General features: G+C 36.1%; 1 protein-coding gene across 1 annotated transcript; it reads right to left on the reverse strand.

The window, feature by feature from the left end:
- Positions 1–5,448: 5,448 nt before the first annotated feature.
- LOC121327954 (CXXC-type zinc finger protein 4) lies at positions 5,449–27,243 on the reverse strand. Its single transcript, XM_041272339.1, has 3 exons — positions 26,620–27,243; positions 24,015–24,954; positions 5,449–5,808 (listed from the first exon to the last, which is right to left on the reverse strand). Exons 2-3 carry the CDS (start codon positions 24,837–24,839, stop codon positions 5,764–5,766), a joined length of 870 nt encoding a protein of 289 aa, XP_041128273.1. The 5' UTR covers positions 24,840–24,954; positions 26,620–27,243; the 3' UTR covers positions 5,449–5,763.
- Positions 27,244–27,642: the final 399 nt, after the last annotated feature.

Consider the following 27,642-nt stretch of genomic DNA (forward strand, 5'->3'; position numbering starts at 1 on the left):
GGTTTTCTTAATGTTTTGTACACTCAGTGTATATATTGCGTGGAACTGCACAAGCAAATGTTTGTGAGACAGTCACATTTACAAAAAAAGTAAAAATTATAATTCCAATATGCATTGTCAAACAAGTCAAATATTATGATAACTACTACTGCACACTACTACTTATTAGTATGTTACTGTAATCCATTGTTTTAGCTAAAAATTAATTCCAATGATTTAGTCTTGGAAAAAATTGTAAAGGACTTCATTAACATTTCTTTCGATATAACTTGCCTCTTACAAAACCAACAAGCAAGGAAATTGAACAGCTTAAGCAAATGGCACATCCTATTACAAACGGCTTAATTACAAAAATCTCAATATGTGCAGAAGATAAAGCAGGATCTTAATGGCAGCTGTCTGTTTTTATATCACTACTAATTTAAACTTCTTGGTCAACCCCTCCAAACATATATATTTTTTTTATATTTGGCCTTCTTTAGTTTTATTTTATGTCAAGATGCATTTTTATTTATTAAGTACAACATTTTCTTAAAAATCAGTTTGCAGAGACCTCTAATGGAAAAATACTCTCATGGCTATAGGTTCAGACTTTATCTTATGCAAAAGTACCTTCATCAACATATTCATCCCAGCTCTGATCGAAACCAATATACTCTCCATCACAGCTCAGATGTCAAAATCTTCATTCTCTTTCCAGTAGAACTACAATATTTGTCTTCAAAATGTGTTTCATAGATAGAGATTCAGTCCACTCCAGAAAGGTATCTAGGTCACTTTGCAAGCTCGCAAGCTTACTGAACATCACTCAAACTGTTCCAGGCAGCTGTATCATTTACATAGATGATGGAGCGATTATATAGCTTCGGGTCATTAATCAGGATGGTAAACATGAGAGGTCCTAATTTTGTCCCCTGAGATAACTTTCTGCTTAAAGGCCTCCAATCTGAATTAACCCAAACTGCTGTAGTCATTTGCTGTCTGTTTGTTGGTAAAGATGTATCCCAGGAGTTAATGAGAGCTTGGTCCAACCAAAGTTTCACAATTTATTACAATCAATTGAAAGTAAAGGCTTGGCTGCTGTAGTGATAATAAGGATCCCGGTTATTTTTTTCAATGTTGACTGTCGGCAGGCATGTAATAAATCTATAAGGGTTTGCATAATTGACACACGACAAATGTATTGTTTTTTGCTTAAAGAGCCCTCATGTTTGTACATAGACAGTAGTAGATCCTTCATAACTGGTTCTAATGATCAGTCCTAAATCCAATTTAATATGGTTTGCATTATTACCTTTGGGAACTGGATTATGCACCCATTTCCACGCAGAGGCTGTGTCTGTGTTTAGGTCAGATTTTGATATGGACAAGGGTCCCTCTCTGTGGCCCAACAGCAAGCACAGACGAGGTAAGATTCGACTTGGGAATAACATACAGGAAACCATTATTATTATTATTTCTATATCTGAGGATTATGTGTAAGGGGTAAAATATGCAACATATAAGCATGCGATTGCAAGGCCTAGTATTATTGGAATACTAAGATCTGCATCACATGACCAACTAAAATAAAGAAATGTAAAGACTGGCAGTCAGCTGTTAATACCCAATATTGGAGCAATATGACTCACAACCAATGCAAATGATTTCAAACATTATCAGAAAGGAACATTAAACTGGTGTGTGACGCTATTTACTCCTAAATCTAGGATAGGAGAATCACTCCAGTTTAACAGCAAATTATGAATACCAGTGAGCTCTCCTCAAGGTTACCACAGAAATACAGTAATCCGTTGTGCATCCGTCTGTCACATATCCACCCTAACCGTTTATCCGCCATGGTCAAGCTCTTCAGCAACATTAATTTAACATTGAACAGATTAGTTCAGAGGTTGTAGATCCTACCAAAGTTTTCGTACACTGTGTTGTATGTGCTCCATACGCAACCATTGTCGGTAGTGTCACGTGAGCTGCTCAGTGTGTTGATATGTAAATAAATCCTGTTCGTCTACAGGGCGTATCAACTTCAACCTCTGTCTTGATCTCCTGCCTGTCACTCAGCAGTGAATGCGCGCACCCACACGGCAGATTGCTGCTCTGTATCTTTCTAAACAAGGGATTTAAGGGAGCTCCCTAATAAAAGCTGAATCTCAAAATAATAATTGTATGAATATAGTAATTGTTAAAAGGCAGAATTCATTCATCTGCCTTTTTACATATCTGCCCTTACTCTGGTCCCATGGCAGTCAGATACACAATGGATTACTGTACTGTGTTTTCTTATATTTACATTAGTTTACCTAAAACTAAAGAATGCATCCGGTTTGTTTCCAAGGCGACAAGAACGTAATGAACAGGATGTTTGTTTTTATTTGTTGTTAGGATGAAACCATGCTAATTCATCAAATTAACACCCTTTTTTATTAATTGTATTTCCATCAGTCAGCAATATTTAGTAATTGCTGAATTCAGGACATTATTCACTTCAGGGTCACCAATGAGGACTGCCAATATATATATTTTCAAAACAGTGGTCATTACCTGACAGATAATTATTCACAGCAACACGTGTCCCAAGCTGAAGGGTAGTTATGTAGAAGTAATGACCAATGCAAAGGATATCAAAGCTATTATAAACCAAACAAATGTTCTTATGTTGCTGTTCAAAGCGAGTTTTAAGATTGTATGTCCTGTTAGCTTTAAGGGGCTTGGGCTTCTGCTTGTGGGATAATGGACCTGATCAGCTGAGATGATCCATAAATATTATAATACTGTACATTTCCTCTTTTATAAAAACGTACTGCATTTAAATGATAAACAAATACATACAAAACAGATTGTACCCAGTTGCTTTTTCTACATATTTACGTTAGTTTAAGTCTTCCTTGACTATGGTCTCTTATTTTAACTTCAATTGCATCATATTTATAATATAGTTCGGTTCTTAATGACATAACTGCAAAGCCCTGTGTGCTGCGCTGACACTGTTGCTCTTTACAAAAGTAAAATACTTTTCTTTCATACAATTTTACTACTGCAAAATAATGTCCTACTTCATTCAAAGGGCTGTCCCAGTAATAACATTGCAGCTTTTATACATTAGGCAAATAATCTGATTTTTTTTTTTTTTTATATTTCCCAGTTTTACATATTCCTTCAAATATATCTGCCTTTTTTGTTGAATTCGAAATGTTCAGCTCAGCACATCATTTTCATGAAATTCATATAAACTGCTCTGTATAAATCCATCAGCTCCTAAAAATACTGGTATGGACAAGACAGGATACAAAATAAATGTCTCATGTTCATAAACCAAATCCTTCTCAGTCTAAATATATATATATATATATATATATATATATATATATATATATATATATATATATATATATATATATATATATAGATAGATAGATAGATAGATAGATAGATAGATAGATAGATAGATAGATAGATAGATAGATATATTACTATCCAGCTAAATGTGTACTAGTTTAAATTTGTTATTTGCAATAAAATGTTTTTGCAATAAAAAGGCACTAAATCCAAAGCCCTGGTTTGTTTGTAAGAACGCAATCTCACACACTGGTTAGGGAAGCTTCATTGAATGGTATTATTTGATTATTTATAATATTTGATTAAGTATAATAATGAAATAATATAAAAGGTGGTCTGGGAGAATTTTATTGAAAAATAATAAATGCTTAGCTAGCAGAAGTGTTGGTGTTGTAAGAAAAATAAAATTCACTGAGAAAAAAAAAAAGCTTATTGTGGCTAAATAAATCAATTACATTGCCAGCACATTTTACAGTGTCACCAACTACCAACCTATAATGAGTGCTTTTGACAATATATGAATCATCTTGTAATTAAGACCGCCAAAGGGTCTTCAAAGCGTTCTCGAGATGGCTTCAAATGTGAATAAGCAGTATTGCACCTGGAAACAGCTGGTATTTGTAATAGATGTCTGCTTTGTAACGTTTTTTAAGTGAAGGCTCAAGCACAACTGATGCATCAAATGAAACCAAATAATGGTTCCCCTTTGTAATGCTGTACATGCATAACGCTTTAGTTTTAGGAAGAATTTAGATTTAACCTACTTAAAAGTATGTTGCTTATGTATAAAAACTATAAAGCTTATTGTAATATGCTCTAGTATGTTATAGTGCTAATACCACAACTATTTATGTGGGTATGAGTAGAAAAATACAATATACAATAATCGACTAAATGTGCAAAAAAATAAAATACATTTTAGGAGGCCCTGAAATGTACTGCAAATACAGGTTGTGTCAATTCTTTTGGTTAAAATTATACTAACAAATCTTAAGAGGACTTAGAAGGTGCAACAGAACTTTGATCAAATGTATTGACCTTTTTAATCATCCCATATAAAATGTAGAACAGATGCATATTTACGTGGCAGTTTACAATGCTTTTCTGGTACTTTATCATGCTATTTACATATTGTGCTTTGTAGTTCTTTATCAATGGCTTTACAAACTATTAAACATTCATTAGTGATATAAAAGTAGCTGTGTAGCAAAAGCTCGGAGTGGCAGTATAGCTTTCTGCGCTGTAAAATGACTAGAAGAAAATATTCTGGTGCTCATAAACAGTTTAATTGTATATGTGAGAATTAAATTAGCCATTAATCATTTACATCCACATCAGAGTTTTTTTTTTTTTTTTTTTTTTTTTTTTTTTTTATTTAACACATAAAAGCATCACAACAACAATAAACAAATTCCTCTAAGTCTTTAAAACCAAAACACATATTTATACATGCAACAACAGGGTTTAAGACATGAGTAAATTATTAATATCATAATTTGGAATGTGTACTTTTGCTTCACTTAAAGACATCAATGCAGATCAGGTTTAACTCTGCAGTGGGAAGATACATAAAATCCTCTATTTAAGGATAACTGGTAGGTACTGTAGGAGAATACTCAATTGTAATACCTGAAATGTAAAAACAGAATTCCTTTTTCTACTTGTCTGACGGAGCTCATTCTGTTCTATTAAACTACAGTATTGGGTTGACCCACATCACCGCAAATTCTGTACATCTGATTTTGTAAATGAATGTATTCAACCATCAAACTTAATTACAACATTTCTCAACACCGTTCTCTTCTCCATACATGCCTAACTGAATTTATACAATATTAGACAAAAAAAAAAAAAAATCAATTTTACTTCTTGGTTTCTTGTTTTTTTTTTAAAAAAACAAAACAAACACAGTTTGTAAAATGTACTTCAGATACGACTTCTGGATTCTTGAAAATTAAATACCATAATAAAATAAACCCTGCTATTTGAATAATTTCAGTGCAAGAACCAAATACATATATTGTATGTAAAATGAAATACAAATAAAAGTAAGTAAAAAAAAAAAAAAAAAAAGTAATCAGAGAATATGAATTAACCCAAAGATTACTGCTCCAAACCTAATGTGTACTGTGTTGTATGTATGCAGATATTTATCCTCATGGCCTCTTCTGTCATGATTGTCTTTTGAGCCCGTTATCCGTACAGTCACAACACTGCAAACACATTCATTGACATCAAAAATATACATTATGATAGGTCAAAAGGTACATTATTACACAGGAAAGGAAATTACAGAGTTAAACCACCACCATAGTGTTTTCTTCTTCAGAGCTGGACTTGGATTTCAAGGCCACAAGTGCCTCCTGTGACACGCATACTTGTTACCTCGCTCACTTCAGGCTGTCCTGATTACATGGTAGTCGCCATCTAAAAGAACCATCTGAATGCTTCTCCACCAGTAACAGGCGTTCGCTAAAAAAGGAGCATAAAACGCAAAAGTTAACAGGAGAAGTTTTCATCTGTCCAAAAAATATGGTTATTTCACATGGTGCACAAGCTATGTGATTAAAAAATGTTCCGTTGTTGTAATCAACCAATTTACAAAAAAAAATAGAAACATTTGCTGTAAATAGGACATACTGAAATCGTGTATCATGCACTGTAGCAAAAACAGCCCAAATCGGCAAGTGTAAAACCTATGGAAACTGTGCCAAGTAAAACTAAGGAGACCCTCATTAATGTCATGTCATGCAACAGTGCAGATGAGCTGACCTAAAGAATTCAGCCAAGGATGGTCCAACTGACCACCCTAGAATCCACATTTCAGCCTTACTGAGCACCTTGATTGACATCAGTCTTCTTTGGGGGCTGACTGAGAATTGCTCAATTGTGGCAACATGTCGCACAAGAACAAAGTCACTTTATATATAGGAAAAGAGTACACTGATGAAGGTATGAGACAAAGCATTGGTCTAATTGAGTTTTCTTATAGTTTTGAATTCATGGAAAATACACAGGAAAAGAAACTGACCAAGTTTAACAAATACAAAATGTATATAAGGTGCCGAGATAAAGTTTGTGAACCCCAATGATAATTATGGAAATTCCATAGTTTTACCATGACAGCCTTCTTGAATCAAAACTTAAATATCCAATTGGGTTTATATTAACCAATTCCATGTCTTTCGAAACAAAATGATGTATGAATTAGACAAACAATAAGTAATTAAGATTCAGGGTATGTGAAAAAGTAAGTGAACCCCTAGTTTTATCAGCTCAATTAAGGGAATAATTAGAATCAGGTGTTTAAATAATTAGGTAGATCTTCAGGAGTGAGGTTGGGAGGCCCCACCCTATACAAAGATCAGCAACTTTGTGAGTTTGGTCTTCACCATACAAGTGTGTGGAAACGCATCATGCCACGATCAAAAGAAATCTCTGAGGACCTCAAAAAAACAGTTATTGATGCTCATCAGTCTAGAAAGGGTTACAAAACCATTTCTAAGAATTTGGGGCTCCACCAAAATCTCTCCAAGAACAAACTGGAAAATCATCAAGGAAGTCACAAAGAACCTCAGAGTAACATCCAAGGATCTGCAGGCCACTCTCGCCTTGGCTAATGTGAGTGTTCATAACTCAGCTATCAGAAAAAAACTAAAAGAAGAGTGGTGTTCATGGAAGGATAGCCAGGAGGAAACCACTGCTCTCTAAAAAGAACATTGCTGCCCATCTGAAATTCACCAAAGAGCACACAGATGATCCACAAGACTTCTGGAACAATGTTCTCTGGACAGATGAGTCAAAGGTAGAACTTTTTGGCCTCAACAAGAAAAGTTATGTTTGTCGAAAACCAAACACTGCATTTGAACATAAGAACCTCATCCCAACTGTCAAGCATGGTGGTGGGAGTGTGATGGTTTGGGGCTGCTTTGCTGCCTCAGGACCTAGATGGCTTGCCATCATTGACACAACCATGAATTCTGCATTGTTTCAGAAGATTCTATAGGAGAATGTCAGACCATTCGTCCGTGATCTGAAGCTGAACCAAAAGTGAGTCATGCAGCAAGACAATGATCTAAACGTACAAGTAGATCTACAAAAGAATGGCTGCAGAAGAAGAAATTCTGCATTTTAGAATGGCCTAGTCAAAGTCCGGACCTCAATCCCATCGAAATGTTGTGGCAGGACCTGAAGCGAGCTGTCTATGCAAGGAAGCCCTCAAATGTCATGAGTTGAAGCAGTTCTGTAAGGAGGAATAGGCCAAAATTCCTCAAAACCGATGAGAGACTGACCAACAGTTACAGGAAACGCTCAGTTGAACTCATTGCTGTTCATGGGGGTGCCACCAGTTACTGAATCTAAAGGTTCACATACTTTTTCACACATGGATATTAAATGTTGAATCATTTGTGGATAAATAAATGTTGAAAAAGTATCATGTTTTTGTGTCATTTGTTTAATCAGGTTATCTTTATTATTAGGACTTTGATTAATAACATTTTCGGTTTGAAATATGTGAAAATCCTAAGGGGTTCACAAACTTTTTGTCGGCACTTTAAAAGAACAATAATCAAGTTAGCATTCAAAACAAAAAACATGTTATTATCCAAACACTTAAACAAAGCCAAGAATTAAGTTATGGGACCTAATCACACTATTGTTTTGTTAAGGATTGGTTTTATTAAAGCACACTATGATTTAACCAGGCTTACAGTTCATAAAACTTTGTTCAGCAGATATCATAATATTAAAAGCAAGCCTGAACTTTTTGAAAGAGTCTGGGGCACACACATGGATTGGCTAAAGAACTGGGGTTTCACAGAGCAAATTATCTGTTTTGTGGTTGCAGTTAGCCTGACTTGTGAGTGCAGCTAACCGACTGATGTTAGAATGGGGAAATCTCTAATATAAATGTACAGGAACTGCAGAAATTGTATATTTCTATCATGTGTATCTGGTGTTTTTTTATTGTTTTTTTTTTGTTGGTGGGGGGGTATTTTGGGGGGTTTGATAGATCAATGTATGTGAAATTATGAAAAAAAAAACTATGCAACAAAGTGTATTCATTAATTTTAAAACATTAACAGTTTAATTTTCTATTGAGAAATTCAAGAACATACTGAACACAAAAAAATCACCTGGCCCCAGGTGTCTCTTGACCCTAATACAGTAAGCCTGCATTCCTTCAGCTGTCAATGGAATAAAAAACATTTTTGTTTTCAACTTTCAGTGGTAAAATCATTTAGCTTGTGTGTTTGAATACATATAATGACACTTTATATAGTTCATCAAAAACAGCTTAAACAAAATATATTGACTCAAGCAGTTTTTCATACAATGTGAACTGATAAGCTTTTATAAACCATCTGAATTGAACAGTTTGAACCTGATGTTCATTTTCTGCAAACTCATTTATAAAAATACATATTAATGTAAAGTCAAGAGAACACTTCATTGCAATATTTCATAGATCAGCTACCTCTATCATTTAGCTTTCAAGTGATATGTATGCAGTGGTTGTTATCCTTGACTATTAGCATTCAAATTAAATATTATGCTGTGTCTGCTGAAAGATCAGGTTGAATGCATCTTCATAGAAGTATGGCTTCAATGCATATTACTGTAAGATTGACAGCAAGGTGCCTCTGAAAAGTAGTACTGCAACTTTTCAGCCTAGACTGAAATATCAAATGCCAAGCAGGTGAAAAAATAACCCTCTAGTCTTCTTGGGAGCCATCTCGCACACTTGAAATAAATTGCTTAACTGCAAGATACCAAACTATTGTATATGGATACATAACATTAATATGACCTACTTAAAACTTAATAGAACATCCATTTATGTTCTGCATTTCCAGTTTGTCTACTAAGTGTACTTTTAATTTCTATATGACAACTGATTGTTTTGATCATGTGTTTATTCACACGTTATGGGTAGACAGAAATAGAGTCAGAAGAAAGATCATTTAAGCATCACAGTTTATTCAGATCTTGCTCTCATGCAATGCTGCTCATTATTTTCTGTTCCCACAATATTCCATTAATTTCAGTCAGAGCAAAAGCACTGTAGAGGATGGATGCTGTTGAAAAATGTACATTCGGTAAAAATGCAGTATATTACTGCATTACCAACAACACAGGCCAGCCAAGTTGGTTTATGTCTTAACTTCACCCACAATCCAACACAGACTTAATAAACATAGCTTAAAATCGACAATGCCTCTGTTAAAAATGTAATGAATGTCTTCACTGAAATTACGTGCATAATGGTTAGCCGACCAGTGTTTGCCATGCCCCTGCTACCCCAACAGCATCCCTCCAAAATGATAACCTAGAAATGTGTTTTTTGCTTGTTTGTTTTTGTAAAAACAAAGCATACACAGGGGTGTAATGTAAAGGGGAATGGTATCTCTGGCTGAACAGTTTTAAAACTTGATGTAAAATGTAGAATATATGAAAATAAATGAATAAAGAAATAAAAATCTGTCTCATTGATAAGTTGCTGTGAATTGGTTCATTTACCTAGAATGGGATTTTTGGAACAGGGGTTCCAGCTCCCCTAGGGGGGAGCACAGCTGTTCCAGGGGAGGCGCAGTGCCTGTTCCTGCTACCTCTTGTTTCATTAAAGATGCAGCTCTCTGCCGTGGCAACACACAGACTAATACATTAGCGCGATTCAGACAACAAGCACCAGAGGCTAATACGTCACCAGCTGAGTGGAATCTCTGTTTTAACCCCATTGTGAAAGATTAAATTTAATGCCAAGTGGCACAGAACAGCTGCTGTCTGAAAACACATAGGTGAAGATCAAATAAACAAAAGCACTAACTGTATTAAAACTCACTACTCAGACAACTAGTACATTCCCAAACACTATGCGAAACAAACCATCCTCAGAAGAGGTCACGTGTTCACATGCATTTATGCCAGAGTGTAAGGTTGTATTCCTTATAGTAAAAATGATCTTGTAGTTCAGGAATAATATAAAAGGAAATACACATTTATACGAAGGTCCTGGGAACAAAAACATCAGTACGTACTGTGAGTCTTTTTCACGTTAGCTTAAATAGGCAGGCATATTTTCTTTTCAGAATATCTGAAATGGTTTTCCTTGCGATTTTGAATTTTTTTGATAAGTGCAAATTTTCTTTCTTGGATGTTTAGACATTTGTTTTCTATTCAACACCTGCACAATTCAGAATGGTGACGACAGGGACATGGGAGGATATATGCAACGTCTTGCTTTTGGTTGTTATACTAGATTTAAAATAAGAAAAGAAAAATCACATGCCCTGGTAACAGATTGCACAGATTTTAGGCACAGCAGGCTTGATATCACAAAATGTGATAAACTCTGCTGTAGACAGCAGAAATGTTAAAAAAAAGTCACATGACCTCAGTGTGCCCGCCATAAGGTCAGATGTCAATGTAATGGTCACCAGCATATGTAGCATGCAGGGTTTATACTGTATAACCTGAAATAGTTTCTGAAATGTCAGGCGCTGACACTGCAGGAGGCAGCTTTATAAAATAACTGTCAGGAAAGGGTTGCCCACGACTGAATAACAAAACCGATTACAGATTACAGTACTAAGTGGAAGGACAATGACATATGCGCTACCGTTACAGGAAAGGATGTATTTTATAACCAAGGGAAAAAAATAAACCATTCTATGATACCTCTAAAGAGGACACCAGGTGACGACACTGGCATTAGGCCCTGATCACTTAGGGCTGTGGAAGTCAGACACCCTACTGTATATCGCTCAGTTGAGCTGCTGACTCATAATCAAGCACTAATCCACTGGCTGTCAGGAACCAAGTCACAGCTACTACAGAGCCAGCTTCTCCCTGGAGCTGCAAGTTGCAAGCAGCAGTGCATGCAAGGCTTACCAAGAGGATATTCAAGAGATAAACCGAAAGATTATGGGGATGATAATGGGAGATGTAGCAGTGCCTGAAATATAATATAGGCTGGAAAAAGAAATGAAAAAATGCATATTAAAAATGTCTACGAAAATTCGTAGAGCTCTCCAACGACGTATGAAAAAGCACTAAAAATCTTTCTCATTAGTAGGATATACAAATATGAAGGCACAAATTAGTACGCAATTCTCAGATTTATAACGCTTTTGTTCGCCATCAGTAATTTAACTAGAGACGTTGTATAGTCTTTTTAACTTTAATAATTGCAAGTACAGTACGTGTATTAAGATGGCACATTTTCTCCTATGGTTTCAATTTTTTTTTTATGTGTTTTGTTGCTAAACATCTCTATCTACATATAACTTAGTTATACAGGGAAACACTATTTGGAACTACAGTGGCTTGCGAAAATATTGACCCCCCCTGGCATTTTTCCTATTTTGTTGCCTTACAACCTGGAATTAAAATGGATTTTTATTTGGATTTCATGTAATGGACATACACAAAATAGTCCAAATTGGTGAAGTGAAATGAAAAAAATAACTTGTTTAAAAAAATTCTAAAAAATAAATAACGGAAAAGTGGTGCGTGCATATGTATTCACCCCCTTTGCTATTAAGCCTCTAAAGATCTGGTGCAACCAATTACCTTCAGAAGTCACATAATTAGTTAAATAAAGTCCACCTGTGTGCAATCTAAGTGTCACATGATCTCAGTATATATACACCTGTTCTGAAAGGCCCCAGAGTCTGCAACACCACTAAGCAAGGGGCACCACCAAGCAAGCGGCACCATGAAGACCAAGGAGCTCTCCAAACAGGTCAGGGACAAAGTTGTGGAGAAGTACAGATCAGGGTTGGGTTATAAAAAAATATCCGAAACTTTGAACATCCCACAGAGCACCATTAAAGCCATTATTAAAAAATGGAAAGAATATGGCACCACAACAAACCTGGCAAGAGAGGGCCGCCCACCAAAACTCACGGACCAGGCAAGGAGGGCATTAATCAGAGAGGCAACAAAGAGACCAAATATAACCCTGAAGCAGCTGCAAAGTTCCACAGCGGAGATTGGAGTATCTGTCCATAGGACCACTTTAAGCCGTACACTCCACAGAGCTGGGCTTTACAGAAGAGTGGCCAGAAAAAAGCCATTGCTTAAAGAAAAAAATAAGCAAACACGTTTGGTGTTCGCCAAAAGGCATGTGGGAGACTCCCCAAACATATGGAAGAAGGTACTCTGGTCAGATGAGACTAAAATTGAGCTTTTTGGCCATCAAGGAAAACGCTATGTCTGGCGCAAACCCAACACCTCTCATCACCCTGAGAACAACATCCCCATAGTGAAGCATGGTGGTGGCAGCATCATGCTGTGGGGATGTTTTTCATCGGCAGGGACTGGGAAACTGGTCAGAATTGAAGGAATGATGGATGGCGCTAAATACAGGGAAATTCTTGAGGGAAACCTGTTTCAGTCTTCCAGAGATTTGAGACTGGGACGGAGGTTCACCTTCCAGCAGGACAATAACCCTAAGCATACTGCTAAAGCAACACTCAAGTGGTTTAAGGGGAAACATTTAAATGTCTTGGAATGGCCTAGTCAAAGCCCAGACCTCAATCCAATTGAGAATCTGTGGTATGACTTAAAGATTGCTGTACACCAGCAGAACCCATCCAACTTGAAGGAGCTGGAGCAGTTTTGCCTTGAAGAATGGGCAAAAATCCCAGTGGCTAGATGTGCCAAGCTTATAGATACATACCCAAAGAGACTTGCAGCTGTAATTGCTGCAAAAGGTGGCTCTACAAAGTATTGACTTTGGGGGGGGGGGGAATAGTTATGCACGCTTAAGTTTTCTGTTTTTTTGTCTTATTTCTTGTTTGTTTCACAATAAAAAATATTTTGCATCTTCATAGTGGTAGGCATGTTGTGTAAATCAAATGGTACAAACCCCCAAAAAATCAATTTTAATTCCAGGTTGTAAGGCAACAAGGTACTGCACTGTACTGTACATCCCTTTAATACATCACCATGAATGGATGAATAACAATCTAGGGACAGCAGCAATGTGTTCCGGTATGCTCAATATAAGGCTTGGCCCATACGTTACTGCAACACATCCATTATTTATTTTATTCATGGATGTTTTGGAACCACCTGACTATCTTCAACAAGCCCATATGTAATGAAGGCTCTCAGAGTAGTCAAATGCCTTCAGAATAAAGCACTCGCTGCTGTACTTTCCTTTATACCTTTTTGTTGAAAAAAGGTAAAGACAATGCAGTTTCACATCTCTTTTCTTAAATCTTCAAGCTGTCTTATATTTTTCTACAAGTCTATGAAGGCCGCAAGCTGGGGTGTGGAAGGATCGACACATTTGTGTCAGTGAAATATGTGTTATAACTTCAAACATTATTTGGCTTGAACATAAATTAAAAATGTATTTCAAAGTGTATTAATGGCCAAACCTATAGCATCTACAGTATGTGGTGTGAGAAATTGTAGTATATGTAGTCAAACTACTGAGTTGCTAAATGTAACCTGCAGTATGGTTAAATGCAGGTTCAAGATAATTAATATTCAACAGAACTGATGCAACTGGCTGTACCATTAAAAGTTCAGTCTTTGCTGCAGATACAGCACTGTATAGTAGCCTTACCGAGAGAAATATTTCTAAGTGAAGGCATACAATGAGATTACTGTTCCTTATAACTGCATCTGATTCAACTCCTTCAGGCCAATACAACTAACCAAAAATGTATACATTAGGGCAAATCACAAACTCCTCATCCCTGCCCTTAGTCAACTAACTACTGAATGCAAGTAAAGTTGTTAACTGCCACAAACTGTTTAATAAAACACAGACTTGACCTGAACAATTTCTGATTAGATACTTGCAATAATGTAATTTATTAAAATATGATTTTTGTGTTTATACAAGAGGCATTAACTCAATATATAGGACATAAAGATTGCAGTCATTGACAACTATTAGATATCAAAAAAAGTTTTTTAAATCGTACAGCTACGCTGTTTGTTCTATGCACTGGATGATATTTACACACAAGATAATACTTACTGGAATTTATGAAAAATCCTTAACTGTGATTGGTTGACTTCACACGCACTTTCAAATCCTCAAATTATTGCAGTATTATCAGAGAGTACTTTCTAATATCATGAATACATGCTTATATTAAGAGTAGTGTAGCTCGAACAACAGTACACAGATGTGAATATTTAACAAAAGTGCATTATTTTATTTCTTGTTTCAAATTCTGAGAAGCAACTAGATATAGTGCAGGGTAAGTACAGCTCAAGTGAATCAAATTAAGTTGAAGCTGATGTGATGGTGAGAACTTGACTGGTGCTTTCAAAAATACACATTTTGATGATTCCCTCTGACCTATATTTTCTACATGTGGGAAATGCCTTTCCACCAAAAAACAATACATCTGATGCAAGCAATTAACGTAAGGGGTGAGCAGCTCCCCTTGGTCTACTTGAGCTGACATGACCTTCCAGCATTCAACCAATCAAAAGTAGCTTCTCCTCAGAATGTCCAAATTATTATTTTTGTTATAATTGGTTGAGCAGTTATAATACAATGTGGCATGACATTAAGCGAGGTGATATAAAACCAGTTCATCTGTATTTAAAATAAAATGTTAATATTCACTACAATTCTGAAACTAAGCAATTTTGTAAATATGGCCTACCTACAAATATATTCAACCCCCCCCCCCCAAGGTAATTCCACTCTTTAGTTTTAAGGTAATGCATTCAGTCATTCTGGAGAGTTAACTTCAAAAAAACCAACAAGATGGCTGCCAGGTAGACATTTTGAATAGGAGGTCAATGGCAAGTGCACCTCAGAACAATCACCAAGGATTTATATTATAGCTCCATTGTTTACATTTTGTGAAGAAATTACATTTCTATATAAATCAATAAACACCAGTCTCCCAAAACAGTGTGGGGGAAAAATGGTTTCATAAACCGCAATATATTACACATTTTATTAAAAATTGTCTTTTTTTTAAATCTTAAGAGTTTTGTGAAGACGACCCATCATAAGTAAAAAAAAAAAAAAAAAAAAATGCAGAGATGATGGCTGATTATTCCCCTCAGTAATGTTTAAGTAAAAGGTATTTAAGGCCAAATGTATATCAATTCAAAGTCATATTAGAAAACTAAACATATTTAGAACATATGAAGCGATTAACAAAAGACTTGTAAGTAGGCAAGGCTTAAAACAAGTTTAAAACATCAGATTGATAAAAGAATACAACTTTTAAACTTTCCTTACAAATAAGTATACAGTATTTGCGGCAAGAATGCCGAAACAGAGATGTGTGTGTCTGTTATAAAACAGTATTCTCAAATAGGGGGTGACCGTCTTTGATTATAGTTGCTGAATACCGGTATGCCTATTTCTTTTATAATTCTGTAACATATATTAAAATGCTGTTTGGCATGTGATGTTAAAATGTTTATAACCACAATATAATATTTATTGAATTTTAACATTTGGAATAGCTGTGGCAATACCCTAGATTTCCCATGTTGCCCTATATATGTAATCGCATTAGTTTGTCTCCATCCATGCTAACTTGGCATGTCATCACTACCACGTCTCCAGATAGTTCTCTCTCAGCAATTGCAGTGTGATTTATCTGTAAATTGGCTGGATTCATAGTAAGGTAATACATGAATCAGAATATTTGCTGCTTTGCATGAAGGGATATATTAACCTCCAGGGTTCACGTAAACCCGGTTAACCTGTCTTTGTGTTAAGTTAAATAACTACATTTTTAACCAATCGTGATTGAACATATAAATCCAGACTGGGCTTTGTCTCTAATTTGAGGAAAACCAAATTAGGCCTTTTACCCCATGTAAGAAGAGTTAAGCCTGGTTAACTATAATGAAGACAGCGGAGCGCAAGGATGTGGCCTAGTATGCTAACAGGAGTTTGTAAAATAAATGAAATCAAAATACCTATTTATAAAGTGACCACATGTCCCAAAAGGTTATGGTTCATTTTAAAATTATTTTCAGAATGTTATATTGGTTGTAAATGCAATTACATGTATTGAAAGGGATTTTTGGCGTGAAGAATGACACAGTGTTAAAAAATCATGACAAGTATAAGAAAAGGATGCCGAGGACACATGCATGGTAAGAGGTACAGAAATACCTGCTACTCAACATCGTGATTACGCTTGGAAAAGCTAGTTATTTTAAAATAGGCTGTGTTTTACAAACTTTATGTAAAAATATATTCATCAGTTCAGCAGAGGTAGCACTGAATAGTCAACTTGTCAAGTGGTTAAAACAGTAAAGGAATAGCAGACTAATCGTACATATAATTTTTTTAAAATGTTTTTATTGTGCAGGTCAGACATCCTAATCTTTCATAAAAGTCTGCCTGGTCTGTAATTTATTTTGATCAATAATGTAAGATCTGCTTAAGAATCAAATATTGCCCTATGGTCCTTAACTTTTCCTGTGCCATACTTGGTTTGTACAGAAGTCTTAACTGAAATATTCTTCTTGTTCAAATACACTTTGTATAATTTTCTGTTTTAGTCATTACATCCTGGTGACTTTTTAAAAATTCAGCAGTCTAAAGCACACCCGTAGCCTAATAAAGCTATAATAATGGTGTCTTTCCCTCCAAGCACATCTGTCACTACTGGACATAAGACCAGAAAAACTAAATTGAAACAATGCATGTTTGTAAACGTCTGTCATTTGGTTGTGGTCAGTTAGGGCATGTATGTGCTGCTTTGTGTCATTTATGTTAACTGGAGGGGGCAGAGCCTCATCTGGCTCATGGTAATGCTGTCCAGCAATCTTCTTTAATGCCAGTTTTACTGAGTACATGGCATGACAGAGAATGATCTAATGTCTTTAATGCATTTTATCATCCCAAAAGAGTGATCTATGACATTGCACATTGATTGGTGAGGAGAAAACTAGACTGGCATCCAGGATAAGTGTGTGTGTGTGTGTGTGTGTGTGTGTGTGTGTGTGTGTTTGTACTGTGCATTTCAGTCAAACTGTATTCATATATACCTTTTAATTTTTACTATGTTTAAACTTTCAGGATTTCTTATGATCCCTTTTTTTTTTAAATAACTACTAAAACAAATCATCACATTCTCCCCTATGTGAACTGTTACTTTGTTAAATATCAAAAAGAGATTAAATGATAAAGACTTGTCCGTTCTCTGGCCTATGTGCAACTAAATACTTTTTTTCAAAAATGGCTGGAATGGAGGGGGTTCATTTGTAATTACGCAACTGTTAATGTTTTTTATACCCATGAAGAAAGTGTTTGCCCTTGAAACAAACAGAAAAAGGCAGATTGTTGCATGACTTGTGGAATTTGACCCAGGTCAAAGATGGTATAATTGGCATCACATGCTGCCTGCACTTTAAGGAAATGGAAACCCTTTTGATTGAAGAAAACAGTGTTGCATCTCGCACGAGCCCATAATGCCAAATAGGTAGCTGCCTGATCTAAAAGAAAACTATTGTATGCTTTTGTCTTATCTTTGTAGTGCATACTCAGTAAACCCTATTTATACCAAATGACCCATCTAGATGTGATCAGAGGCACTCTAAACTATAAACTGTGTTACTGAATAACTAAACTGAACAAGTTTTCATGAATCCCAGATCAATATCACAATAAATCAGAAAACACTGATGATAGTAAATATGCATCATAAAATAAACAAATTATAGACATCATTTCAACAATATCATTTGTTTTACTCTTATTGGAAAGGGATTGTGATGTAACAATGCTGTTTCTGAATTCAATTCGAGGGGCAGTCAAAACATTCTTTATTTCACCATAACTAAGAATTATTTAAATAATTATTTCATTAAAGCTTTCCAAAAATGACAGAATATAAAAAAAGACTGGGAAAAAAAGACCTGTTGAAATGTTTGTTCAGTTGTCCTTGCAGGGGGACGAAACCCCCTGCAAAGGGTATATCATGGAGGTAATCGTACATATGTCACACTTCACATTTTTTCATGTTTCTGGAGAACCACTGATTCAACCGTCATGAAACTTGGTATTATATTATTTAGCATAATTTATTGAGAGTATTACTTCCTGGCGGTATATGGAGGTGTCCATGTGTCTTACATTTCTGCATATATCTAGAGAACAACATTAGAAATTGTGATTAAAGTTTATTTTACACTGTTCTGTACATACTGTTAATACATACTTTTTATTGTCATACGTATAGCTGTCATTTTGAATTTACAGCTGTGGGTGTATGTTGCTAACATGCTTGTTTTAAAAAAAAAAAATAAAAAAAATTGCCTAAATTGTAAACATTTTTCTCTACTCTTATTAACTTTATTCACTTCCAAAATAATCCTTGTGACCACTGTCTGGAACTGTGCTTGTTTTGTTCTGAGCTTTAAAACTAGGTCCTGCTTGTGTATTTCCGGTAGATGACCATATTAGGAGAAACGAAAAAAAAAAAACTTTACTCAAAGTGATTGGCTGTATAAAATGGGAGGATCTAAGAAAGAAGCCGCCCTCCTAAAAACCAGGCACCTCCCTGTGTGACATGCGGGGTGTTGTCATCGTGTAGGCGTGGCACCGATGCAGCCACAGGTGAGCCGCGTCACCTGTGCATTAAGTCCGCCAAGCAAATATGTAAATGAGTCATTTTTATTGCGTTGTGATTTATCAACCTAGCAAAGACTGAATACAAACAGCCAGGCGCCAGTGAAAACATCTGCGCGTCACTTAATCCTACCCCTCTATCTCCAAAGCTACAAAAGGTTGGTTAATAATTAAAAAACGTATGTTTAATGACACCTAGGCCTACCAATCGTGTAATTTTTGTGTTGTTTGTAGGTGGTTATGGTGTTAAAGCGCCCCAAATGTTTAAATTGAGGTTTTTCTAATGTTCCGATTGGGGGATTTCTTCCGGACAAAGGGGATTAAAAGGTCAAAGGGTACTGTGTACTTTTTAAAAAGTTTTGAGTGTGTACTATACTGTTCCTTTTGTGGCCAGTACAAAATAAAAAGCGTACTCCCCGGTGCCGCGGAATATGACACAGCGGATAAGTCTAAATGACACTGTACGCTCGTCTTAAAAAAAATCACCTATTATATAATAAAATCGACTGCGTTTTTATGGCCGTTTGTGTGCAGTTTGTAATCAAGACTAATGCTAAAATAAAAATAAAAATTTAAAATCTTATTTCGTGGGGTTGGTTTTATATTTTAAAAAATTATGATGTTTTTTAATATGGCACGTTTCGTTGTGTTGCGATTTTACACCTTAGTAAAACAAAATCAACTCAAACATACGTAAATATTATGATACGCACTTGTAGTTGATATAATTGTATATTAATATATAGTTATATATTTTGATTCATGACAACTCTGATAATCTTACGACGATTTCAAAATGACAGCATTCATGATGCACACTCCCATAGGAGCCAAAGTCGCCCACGCTGTGTTCGCCGGCCCTAATAATATCCTTTGAGTCTATTTTTTGAATTTGTACTTGCTGTTTGATTTTGTCACTTCCAACTATTTATCGTTTTTAACGGTGACATCGTAGAATTCCACAGGAATAGCTGAGGTTGCATCTAATAAAGTTCTCTTTTGACCAGTCCAACAAATTTCATTTTCAAACCCAGTACTTCTCCCGCAAGTCTCCTCACTCTCGCGTGACTTTCAGACTCACACATCTGTTGCGCATGCGTGTTGGTGGACAGACAGCTGCTGTATTTTCAGCAGTTTTAATCTGTTAATCACTTAAACCGGGCAAGTAGCAATACTGCAGCAATGATTGTAATGTTCATATTGAAGTAAGCTACGATATTTTTTTCATTAAAACCTCTCGTTGTTCCTTGTTGGCAGGCAGCTATGCATAATCATTTATGACAATCTATTTAAAATGTTAAACTTACAGCCTTAGCATCTGCACTTCCATACAGGCTTCTATCTAAATGCATCCTTACTCATTCTCTGATAAGTCATAATGAACCCCTTTCACCTTTAGGGTATCATAAACACAGGTTGACCCACATTATGCAAGGCAAAGGCATGGCTAAGGTACATCTGTATTATTATTTTAATAACTGCACAACAACAGCAAAGCCATTTCAAGTTTTACTATATGCCAACTGTTGGATCACTATGCAGCACTGTGCAGACCATGGGATAAAAAAATACCCAGACAGAAAATCAAAGCAGACAGAAGATTAAACTGACGTGGCCATCAGAATCTAGCCATTTTCACTAGCCAACAGTCCCTAGCTAGGAGATATGCACTGTATATTTAAAAAGTTGACATGCAGCTGTGATGCAAAATCCCATTGTCTTGACAGGAACTTACGGTTCACCTTTAGGTTGATCCACATAATAAAATTTTGTTTTTCTTTTCTTACAGACCAGCCAAATTAATCTGCCATTTTTAGGTCTAGAATGAACCCAATGTGTAAAAGATCTACAGATTTAAAAGCCGTCTGTCCCACAGGCATTGTTTTTCCCCTTCCCTAGATGAGACTGCCCAGCAGGACTGGTGAGGGATGGGAGGAAGAGGGAAGCTAGACACTTTTTGTCCAATATCTAAGTTCTCATAAATAATATCTACCTATTCAATTTATTTAGGTTTGTTGCAGGTACATCTTACACAACTGTATTCCTTTTTGTGACTTGTGAGGATCTCCTGGTTGCACTAGATTCCCTACAGTTGAAACAGTGGGGAAAAAATAATAAATAGCAAAGCAACGTCTGGATTAAGAGACAAATAAACTCACAGTAAAAGAAGAACATTATAACTAAAAAACATGAGGTTCTATTGTCTACCTTTCAGACATGGCTTAAATGAAAATGATGGCACAACCACAACTGTTATAAACTTTGATTTTGCCTTACACTTCACCCCTAGGCTAATATAAACGTAACTATAGCATTTATATTTAAAAAAATATATATTAAAAATGTAATAGCCTAATAATAATAGCCTGTTTTATGTATGTGTATAAAGCATCTAAAATGTGGTGCTACTTGGGAATGTTTCTTATAATAGTAGAGAATTTATCTTACACAAAAAACTAAGAGTTGCACTACAAATTAAAAAAAAAAAGCAAACCAAAAACTTCCTTTAAGATATAGTACAGAGAGGACTGTAATCTATATGGAGGGATCTACTTTCCATCGTAGGTAAATATCATGTTTTAAAATCAGCCTTCCAGTGAAAAAAGAATGGATAATAAACACCAAAAACGTTTGTTTTACTTGACGGTAAGAGCTGACCATTCTGATAAAGGGAAACTGTCAGGTAAGGCCGCCACTGCGCCCTTACCTGACCCGTGTTCTGACAAAGCTTTCCAGCACACTCTGCTTAACTGGTACAGGAGGTGGGTTCACTTCACACAACATGTGTAGTCACCAGTGGGTTGCTGACAATTTAAAAGTTCTCTGAAACAACCTAATAGATATCCTTTAGTTTAGAAGAGTCACTGCCATAAATGGATAAGGAAGACCTATAAAAGTTCATGGATTGACTGGTTGGAAAATGCTTGTATAACATATTATTTGTCTCCTTTCAATGATCTCATTACTACAGAACCCCTAAAGGCACATTGTGTAAATTAAAAAGGGACGCTACTATCTTGTGAGTATGAGATATTTTGATATGATGATATTATGTCCTGTGCACGAGATAGCACCTCGTGTGTACAACACAGTAGCCTCCCATTTACATTTTTACACAATGTACCTTTAGGGGTTCTGCACATCACTATGCCATAGATAGATCAAATTTATTTTCCAGCATATCAAAACACATGTTTTTCTGTCCTTCATAAACAAAAACAAAATCCCACTCCCCCCTAAAAAAAAGAAAGAAAGCTGAAATAGTTAGGACAGTTATAAATATTTGGGCCAGGTAAGGGCGCAGGGCAGCCTAACCAACAATTTCCTGTCTTTTACGGAATTGTCAGCTCTTACCGTCAAGTAAATGTATTGTGTGTGTGTGTGTGTGTGTGTGTCTAATTATATATATATATATATATATATATATATATATATATATATATATATATATATATATAATATATATATATATATTATAGTGCTGTTTGTTTTATTTTCCTTAAACCACAGTAGATTAACTGCAAAGCTGCTCTGATATTGATTTCATTGGAGCAAATAAACATGCAGGCTGCAGAACAGTCATACTCCAAATACCAGGAACTGATCTGAACTTGAATCTCTCTTTACTAGTGAACCGAAAGAGCTAATGAGGGTGGTGCTGCAAATCATTGGGTAACAGTATAGCAGGGTCAGTATAATCCATGCTATACAAGCTGTTGATAATACTTACTAACTGGGCTGAGACCACCCCAACTCTCAACCCAGGTGTGACTCAGTACAGTCCTCTGGGGCTTTGCATTTGCACACTAAATGTAGGGGTGTAAGATTAAATTGACTCTCTGATTTCAGGGTTATGAGTAAAACTCTGATTTGCATTTCCCACCACTGCTTAAAATATAATTAGTTCATAGCGACTCCCATGGGGAACAATGACAGGCAAATCTGACTGCCTGCCAGGGGCTTATCGCTTTCTCCAAGGCATGAGGTATGTGTGTGTGTGGGCTCTAAATTCTGAAGACAGATCACCCTGCAGCAGGGGGTGTGTGCTCCAGTCCTCTTTCAAACTGGTTGGGAACCCCTATAATACTTGCCTGTGTGTGTGTGTGAGAGTTGTCTTGGTTTTTTTTTTTTTTTTTTTTGTGATCAAATTTTTATTATTTTAAGGGAAATAAGACAATACAACAATGTAGTACAGAACAGCAATCCCATTTTCCCCTCCTATGTAAGAGTTGTCTTGTTAACCAATATGAAATGCCAGAAACATTCCAAAGGTCCTCATACCTTCATTCTTTAAAGGGTACACACCAAAGGGCAGGTTTAAACAATTTCAGAATCTTTTACGGGACAACAAACCTGCAAGATCCGACGTGGACCAGTTTGTTCTTGTCAAACTTTTGGAGTGGTAACTGCAGATACTTACCATTTTCAAAAATCAGTACTATTATGATTAGCACTGTACAAAAAAGGCTATATAACAGTGGTGGAAAAAATACTCATATTGCACAGCAGTTTCACCCAGCCAAGCTTAACTTTCAGCTTAATTAGGAAACCATAGACATAAAAAGTTCAGGGAGTCCAAATTAGGGTCACAGTAAAACAGGCAATGTGAGTTTTATTCCCATCCCTGTAGTACCCTCATGAAATAATAACAAATTCAATAGGAGATGTGCATTAGCTAATGATATCCTTTATAATAAAAAAAGTCTATTTTTTAGATGTTATTAAGAATCTAACTATATTATTTGAACATGCATGTCAGTTTGTATGATGGTTAAAGTGACCAAAAAAAGGGGAAAAGATCTCTGTTGAAAAACATTTCCCATCTTGGCTTGGAGTCCAGCCAAGCCTGGGGTTGTTCGGATGTGTTCCAGCCACAGCCTGACTGGCAGCAATTAGGGGTGTCTGAGCCAAGCTCAGCTTGTGCTCCATGGAAACACCCCTAATTATTGGCAATTAGGCTAGGCGGGTAGGAAGATGAGAGAAATCGAGAATGTTCAGGCATGGAAACAATTTTCAAGGTCTTAGACGTGACAAAGTGAAAAGGTTAATGCTTTAGAGTGTGGAGTTAATAGTAAGAGAGAGCTTGTCTCACCTCCAGTGACGTGCCAGGCTTTTTCTTCAACTCTTCACATTTCCTAAATTTGCAGATCTGGTGGCCAGTTTTGCGATTCCGACAACTACTGCAAACCCCACAGTTGATTAGCCTCCTGCAGGGTGCACAGACCCCACACCTTTTCCTTTTCTTCTTTGCAGGGTTTCCGTTGGAACCCGTGGAATTATTCTGTGGGCAGTCTGCCAGATTGGCAATTTGAAACGCACTGTCTGTAACGGCTGCTGAGGCTGCGGGGGAGTGAAGGGCTGTCATGACGATGACCCCTGGAGGTAATGAGATGCCCCCTAAAGCCGGAATAGCAGAAAAAGTTCCAACGCGCTCTGGGAGATTCATTATCTCTGCTTCAGCAGCGCCGCATTTCAGCTTGTTCATGCATTCTCCTGCTAAAGGTCTGCAGTGTTCAGGGGATAAAGTAGTGAGGAAATTATTATTTGCCATTTGCAACGTCTCTGGCGGCACGCCAGGCTTCCCTTGCCTCTGGGAATCATTTCTATGCATGCTGGTCCTATTAGAGTTTATTGCTGCTGATTTCCTTCCCCACAGCATAGCGTTATCACAGTTCCAAGGGGACACACCAATTCTGGCACTGGGAAAAATTGGCGTTGTTATACGAGCAATCTTCGCAGTCTGTGGAAATGCCCCATTTGTTTTGTAAAAGTTTGCAAAAGATCTGTATCTTTCCATTTCTGCATTATAATCCAAAACCGGGTTTAATCCACTTCCCTGTATATTATCCTTTTGTAATATCGAAGCCTCAGCACTTTGTCCATTTTCAACACAAAGAGGATTGTTTATATTAGACATTGCTGTAATTATTTGGTGATCTAACAATAAAGTCTATGATTTTATTCCACCTTTGTCAATCTGATGCAGGTTACAAACAATAACGTACCATCTTCTTCATATATCTTCTCTGATACTAGAACAGAAAAAAAAAAACAATTACTGATTCAACTAAAAATAAATCTCTAATCATTTTACACAGAATGTTATGAAGTATGATACGAGTATTGGTATCTGATGCTTCAGTTGACTATTTTATTTTTCTTTGACTGTATTTAATAAACTGGATTTCATTATTTTTAAATAGAGATCCTGTCTTATAACAATGACATGATAGCTATGACATATCAACACATGATAATAGGAAGTAAACATTACAAAGCTAGACTAGTAGAACATCAGTAATATGTCAGATTTGTAATAAATTTTTTTCTGCCTCTTTACAGTTACACTGGATTTATAAAAACAAATACAACACAAGCCTATACCCTGCAAAGTACAGTTCAATTTTTTATTACACACACAATTTACCCACATTAGCAGGCTTTTTTTGTATTATTACATTTCCTTTTTACTGTTCCTTCCAGTTTGTTTTTTGTATTTGAAAACAAACCATTTTAGTTAATGAAAAAATACACCAAAAGAAGCTATGTGCTAGATATAAGAAGTGCAGATTTCATTATGAATAAAGACAGCTAACTTAGAAATTTAACTTTAGAGGGAATTATAATATTAGATGCATTTCTTTGTGGTGCGTCTCTTAAGATGAAGGATGAGAGTTTCAACAAATTATGTGCTCTAGTGCCATAAGTGCTTCCACTCTATGTAAATGCACCTCAGTCCAACCTTTTAAGAGCACCTGGCATCTATTCACCCCCATCTCTATTACATTAACTCAATGACAGCAAGATAGCCACTGGTGAATTTTAACCCAGCCAAGCCATAGACCCGACAACTGCAGTGTCAGCTGCCTTCAGACGGCCTGATTTCCTCTCAAGTCAGTCTGGGTTTTGTTTCCATAGATTTCCTTTAGGCATATGTGCTGCTCCTATTACCTTTTTTGAGTTTTTTTTTTTTTTTTTATTCAAAAGAACCGTATTAATTTCAAAAACAGTAAAGTATAAAAAAAAAAAAAAAAAACATCATTTCCAGGTCAAACATAACAACATAAAAGGCCCCGATACCTGTATTTAAAGTTTACTTTCATTTTAAATGGCTAGAATCAGAAATAGTCATTAACATGTTAGCATTATCTTGTGCTTACAGCTGTCATTATTATTACTACAGTAATTTAAATGTAAGCCAATAAATATCAACACCTGTAAACATTAAAACTAATAAACTCATTAGCAGGTGTAATGTGAGAACAGGCCAATAATCACCCACACAAATAACCACCCCTCTTCCAAGTCAATATTAATCAATCCACCCCTTGGGCATTAGAAAAACAGAGTCAAGCAAGTCCCAGTTATTTATTTTAAACCTGTAAACAAAGTTTAGGGAAACAAAATACTCCACACTTTCTGCATAAAGAAAGGTGCATTTGGTCGTGAACCTCGATTCTGTCATTATTGAATTACTCTCCAAGTTTGCTCTACCGGAGACACTAAGATCAAAGGCCATGCATGGACAGATCAAGAAGGGCAGGGAGGATACAATTAAACCAATACACTCTTTCGCCTGTGCTTGTATCAGTTTGGCAACAGCATACGAAAGAAGTACAGCAGTAAAATAATACATGCAAATTTCATTTTTCTTTTTTTGGTGGCGGGGGGGGGATGAATGGAAGAGCATCACCTACCAGGTTCCTGGCGAAAAGGGAATCCAGACGCTACCAGTCTGCCAACACAGAGCAACACATCACTGCACGACGAGGGAAAATAGAACGCAAAATATGTGAATATACACAGTATGCGTTCAAAACAAAGCCCCTTTTACTGCTTGTACATACAAGTAATACAAGATGTGAGTTTGAAAGCGAATAAAAACGGCATGCAGGGTAGCTCTGCGCTGGAGGTGTACTGTGGAAGGCGAGGTGTTTCCTCCTGGTCCGGTGTGTATTGTGTAGCTGCAGAGTGTTTGCTCGGTCCGTCTCTCCTGTCGCTGTGTGTGGCTGATTGGTGCTGAGGTGAGGAAGCAGAGATGTGGACACCTACTGATCATTGGCTGGAAATTACTATAGAAACATAAGGAGCACTTGGGAGGGGGTGGCTCAGGGCTCTCTGTCGGGAATAGAGTGGAAGCCGCGTCTAAACATTTTTTTCTTTCTGTTTTTTTTCTTGGACTAATGACGGGACATTTAGAGAGGCATGTCATTTTAAGATACGTACGTTAATAAGGATTTTGTGGTTCGTTAATAAACTTGTCAAATTAATTATAATTGAGACGTGCAATGATTAAAATAAAATGCTTCTGATGAGGTGTAAATTATTATTATTTTTTTTTTTTTTTTTAAGAAGCCAGTCATAATTAAGTATTCCAACGCACTACTTGTCTTTTGTATTATTATTATTATTATTATTATTATTATTATTATTATTATTATTATTAACACTTGGTATGCAATATGTAATATGCAATATTTATTTATTTGCACGGAAATGTTTTAGTACCATATATATTCTTTCATGTTTGGTGTTCCATAAAAATATGCGTCAAATTATAAGGGTTTGAAGCATAATTAAGAAGCTGTTTACCCACAAGACAATCAAGCAAGCTAAAATTAATATCATTATTGATGCCGTGGGATTGCATCTTGTGCATTCGAGCTTTCACGTAGTCACATCAGCCATCATATATATCAATGCTAACAGTACAAAAGCTG

This window comes from Polyodon spathula, chromosome 2 (genome assembly GCF_017654505.1).
Source record: "Polyodon spathula isolate WHYD16114869_AA chromosome 2, ASM1765450v1, whole genome shotgun sequence".
In the NCBI taxonomy this organism is placed as follows: Eukaryota; Metazoa; Chordata; class Actinopteri; order Acipenseriformes; family Polyodontidae; genus Polyodon; species Polyodon spathula.

Coding starts and splice junctions, on each gene's coding strand:
- LOC121327954 (XM_041272339.1), bottom strand. CDS start 24,839: ATGTCTAATATAAACAATCCTCTTTGTGTTGAAAATGGACAAAGTGCT. Junction 5,809..24,014: donor AGCCTGGCACGTCACTGGAG/GTGAGACAAGCT, acceptor CTCCTTTTTTAG/CGAACGCCTGTTACTGGTGG.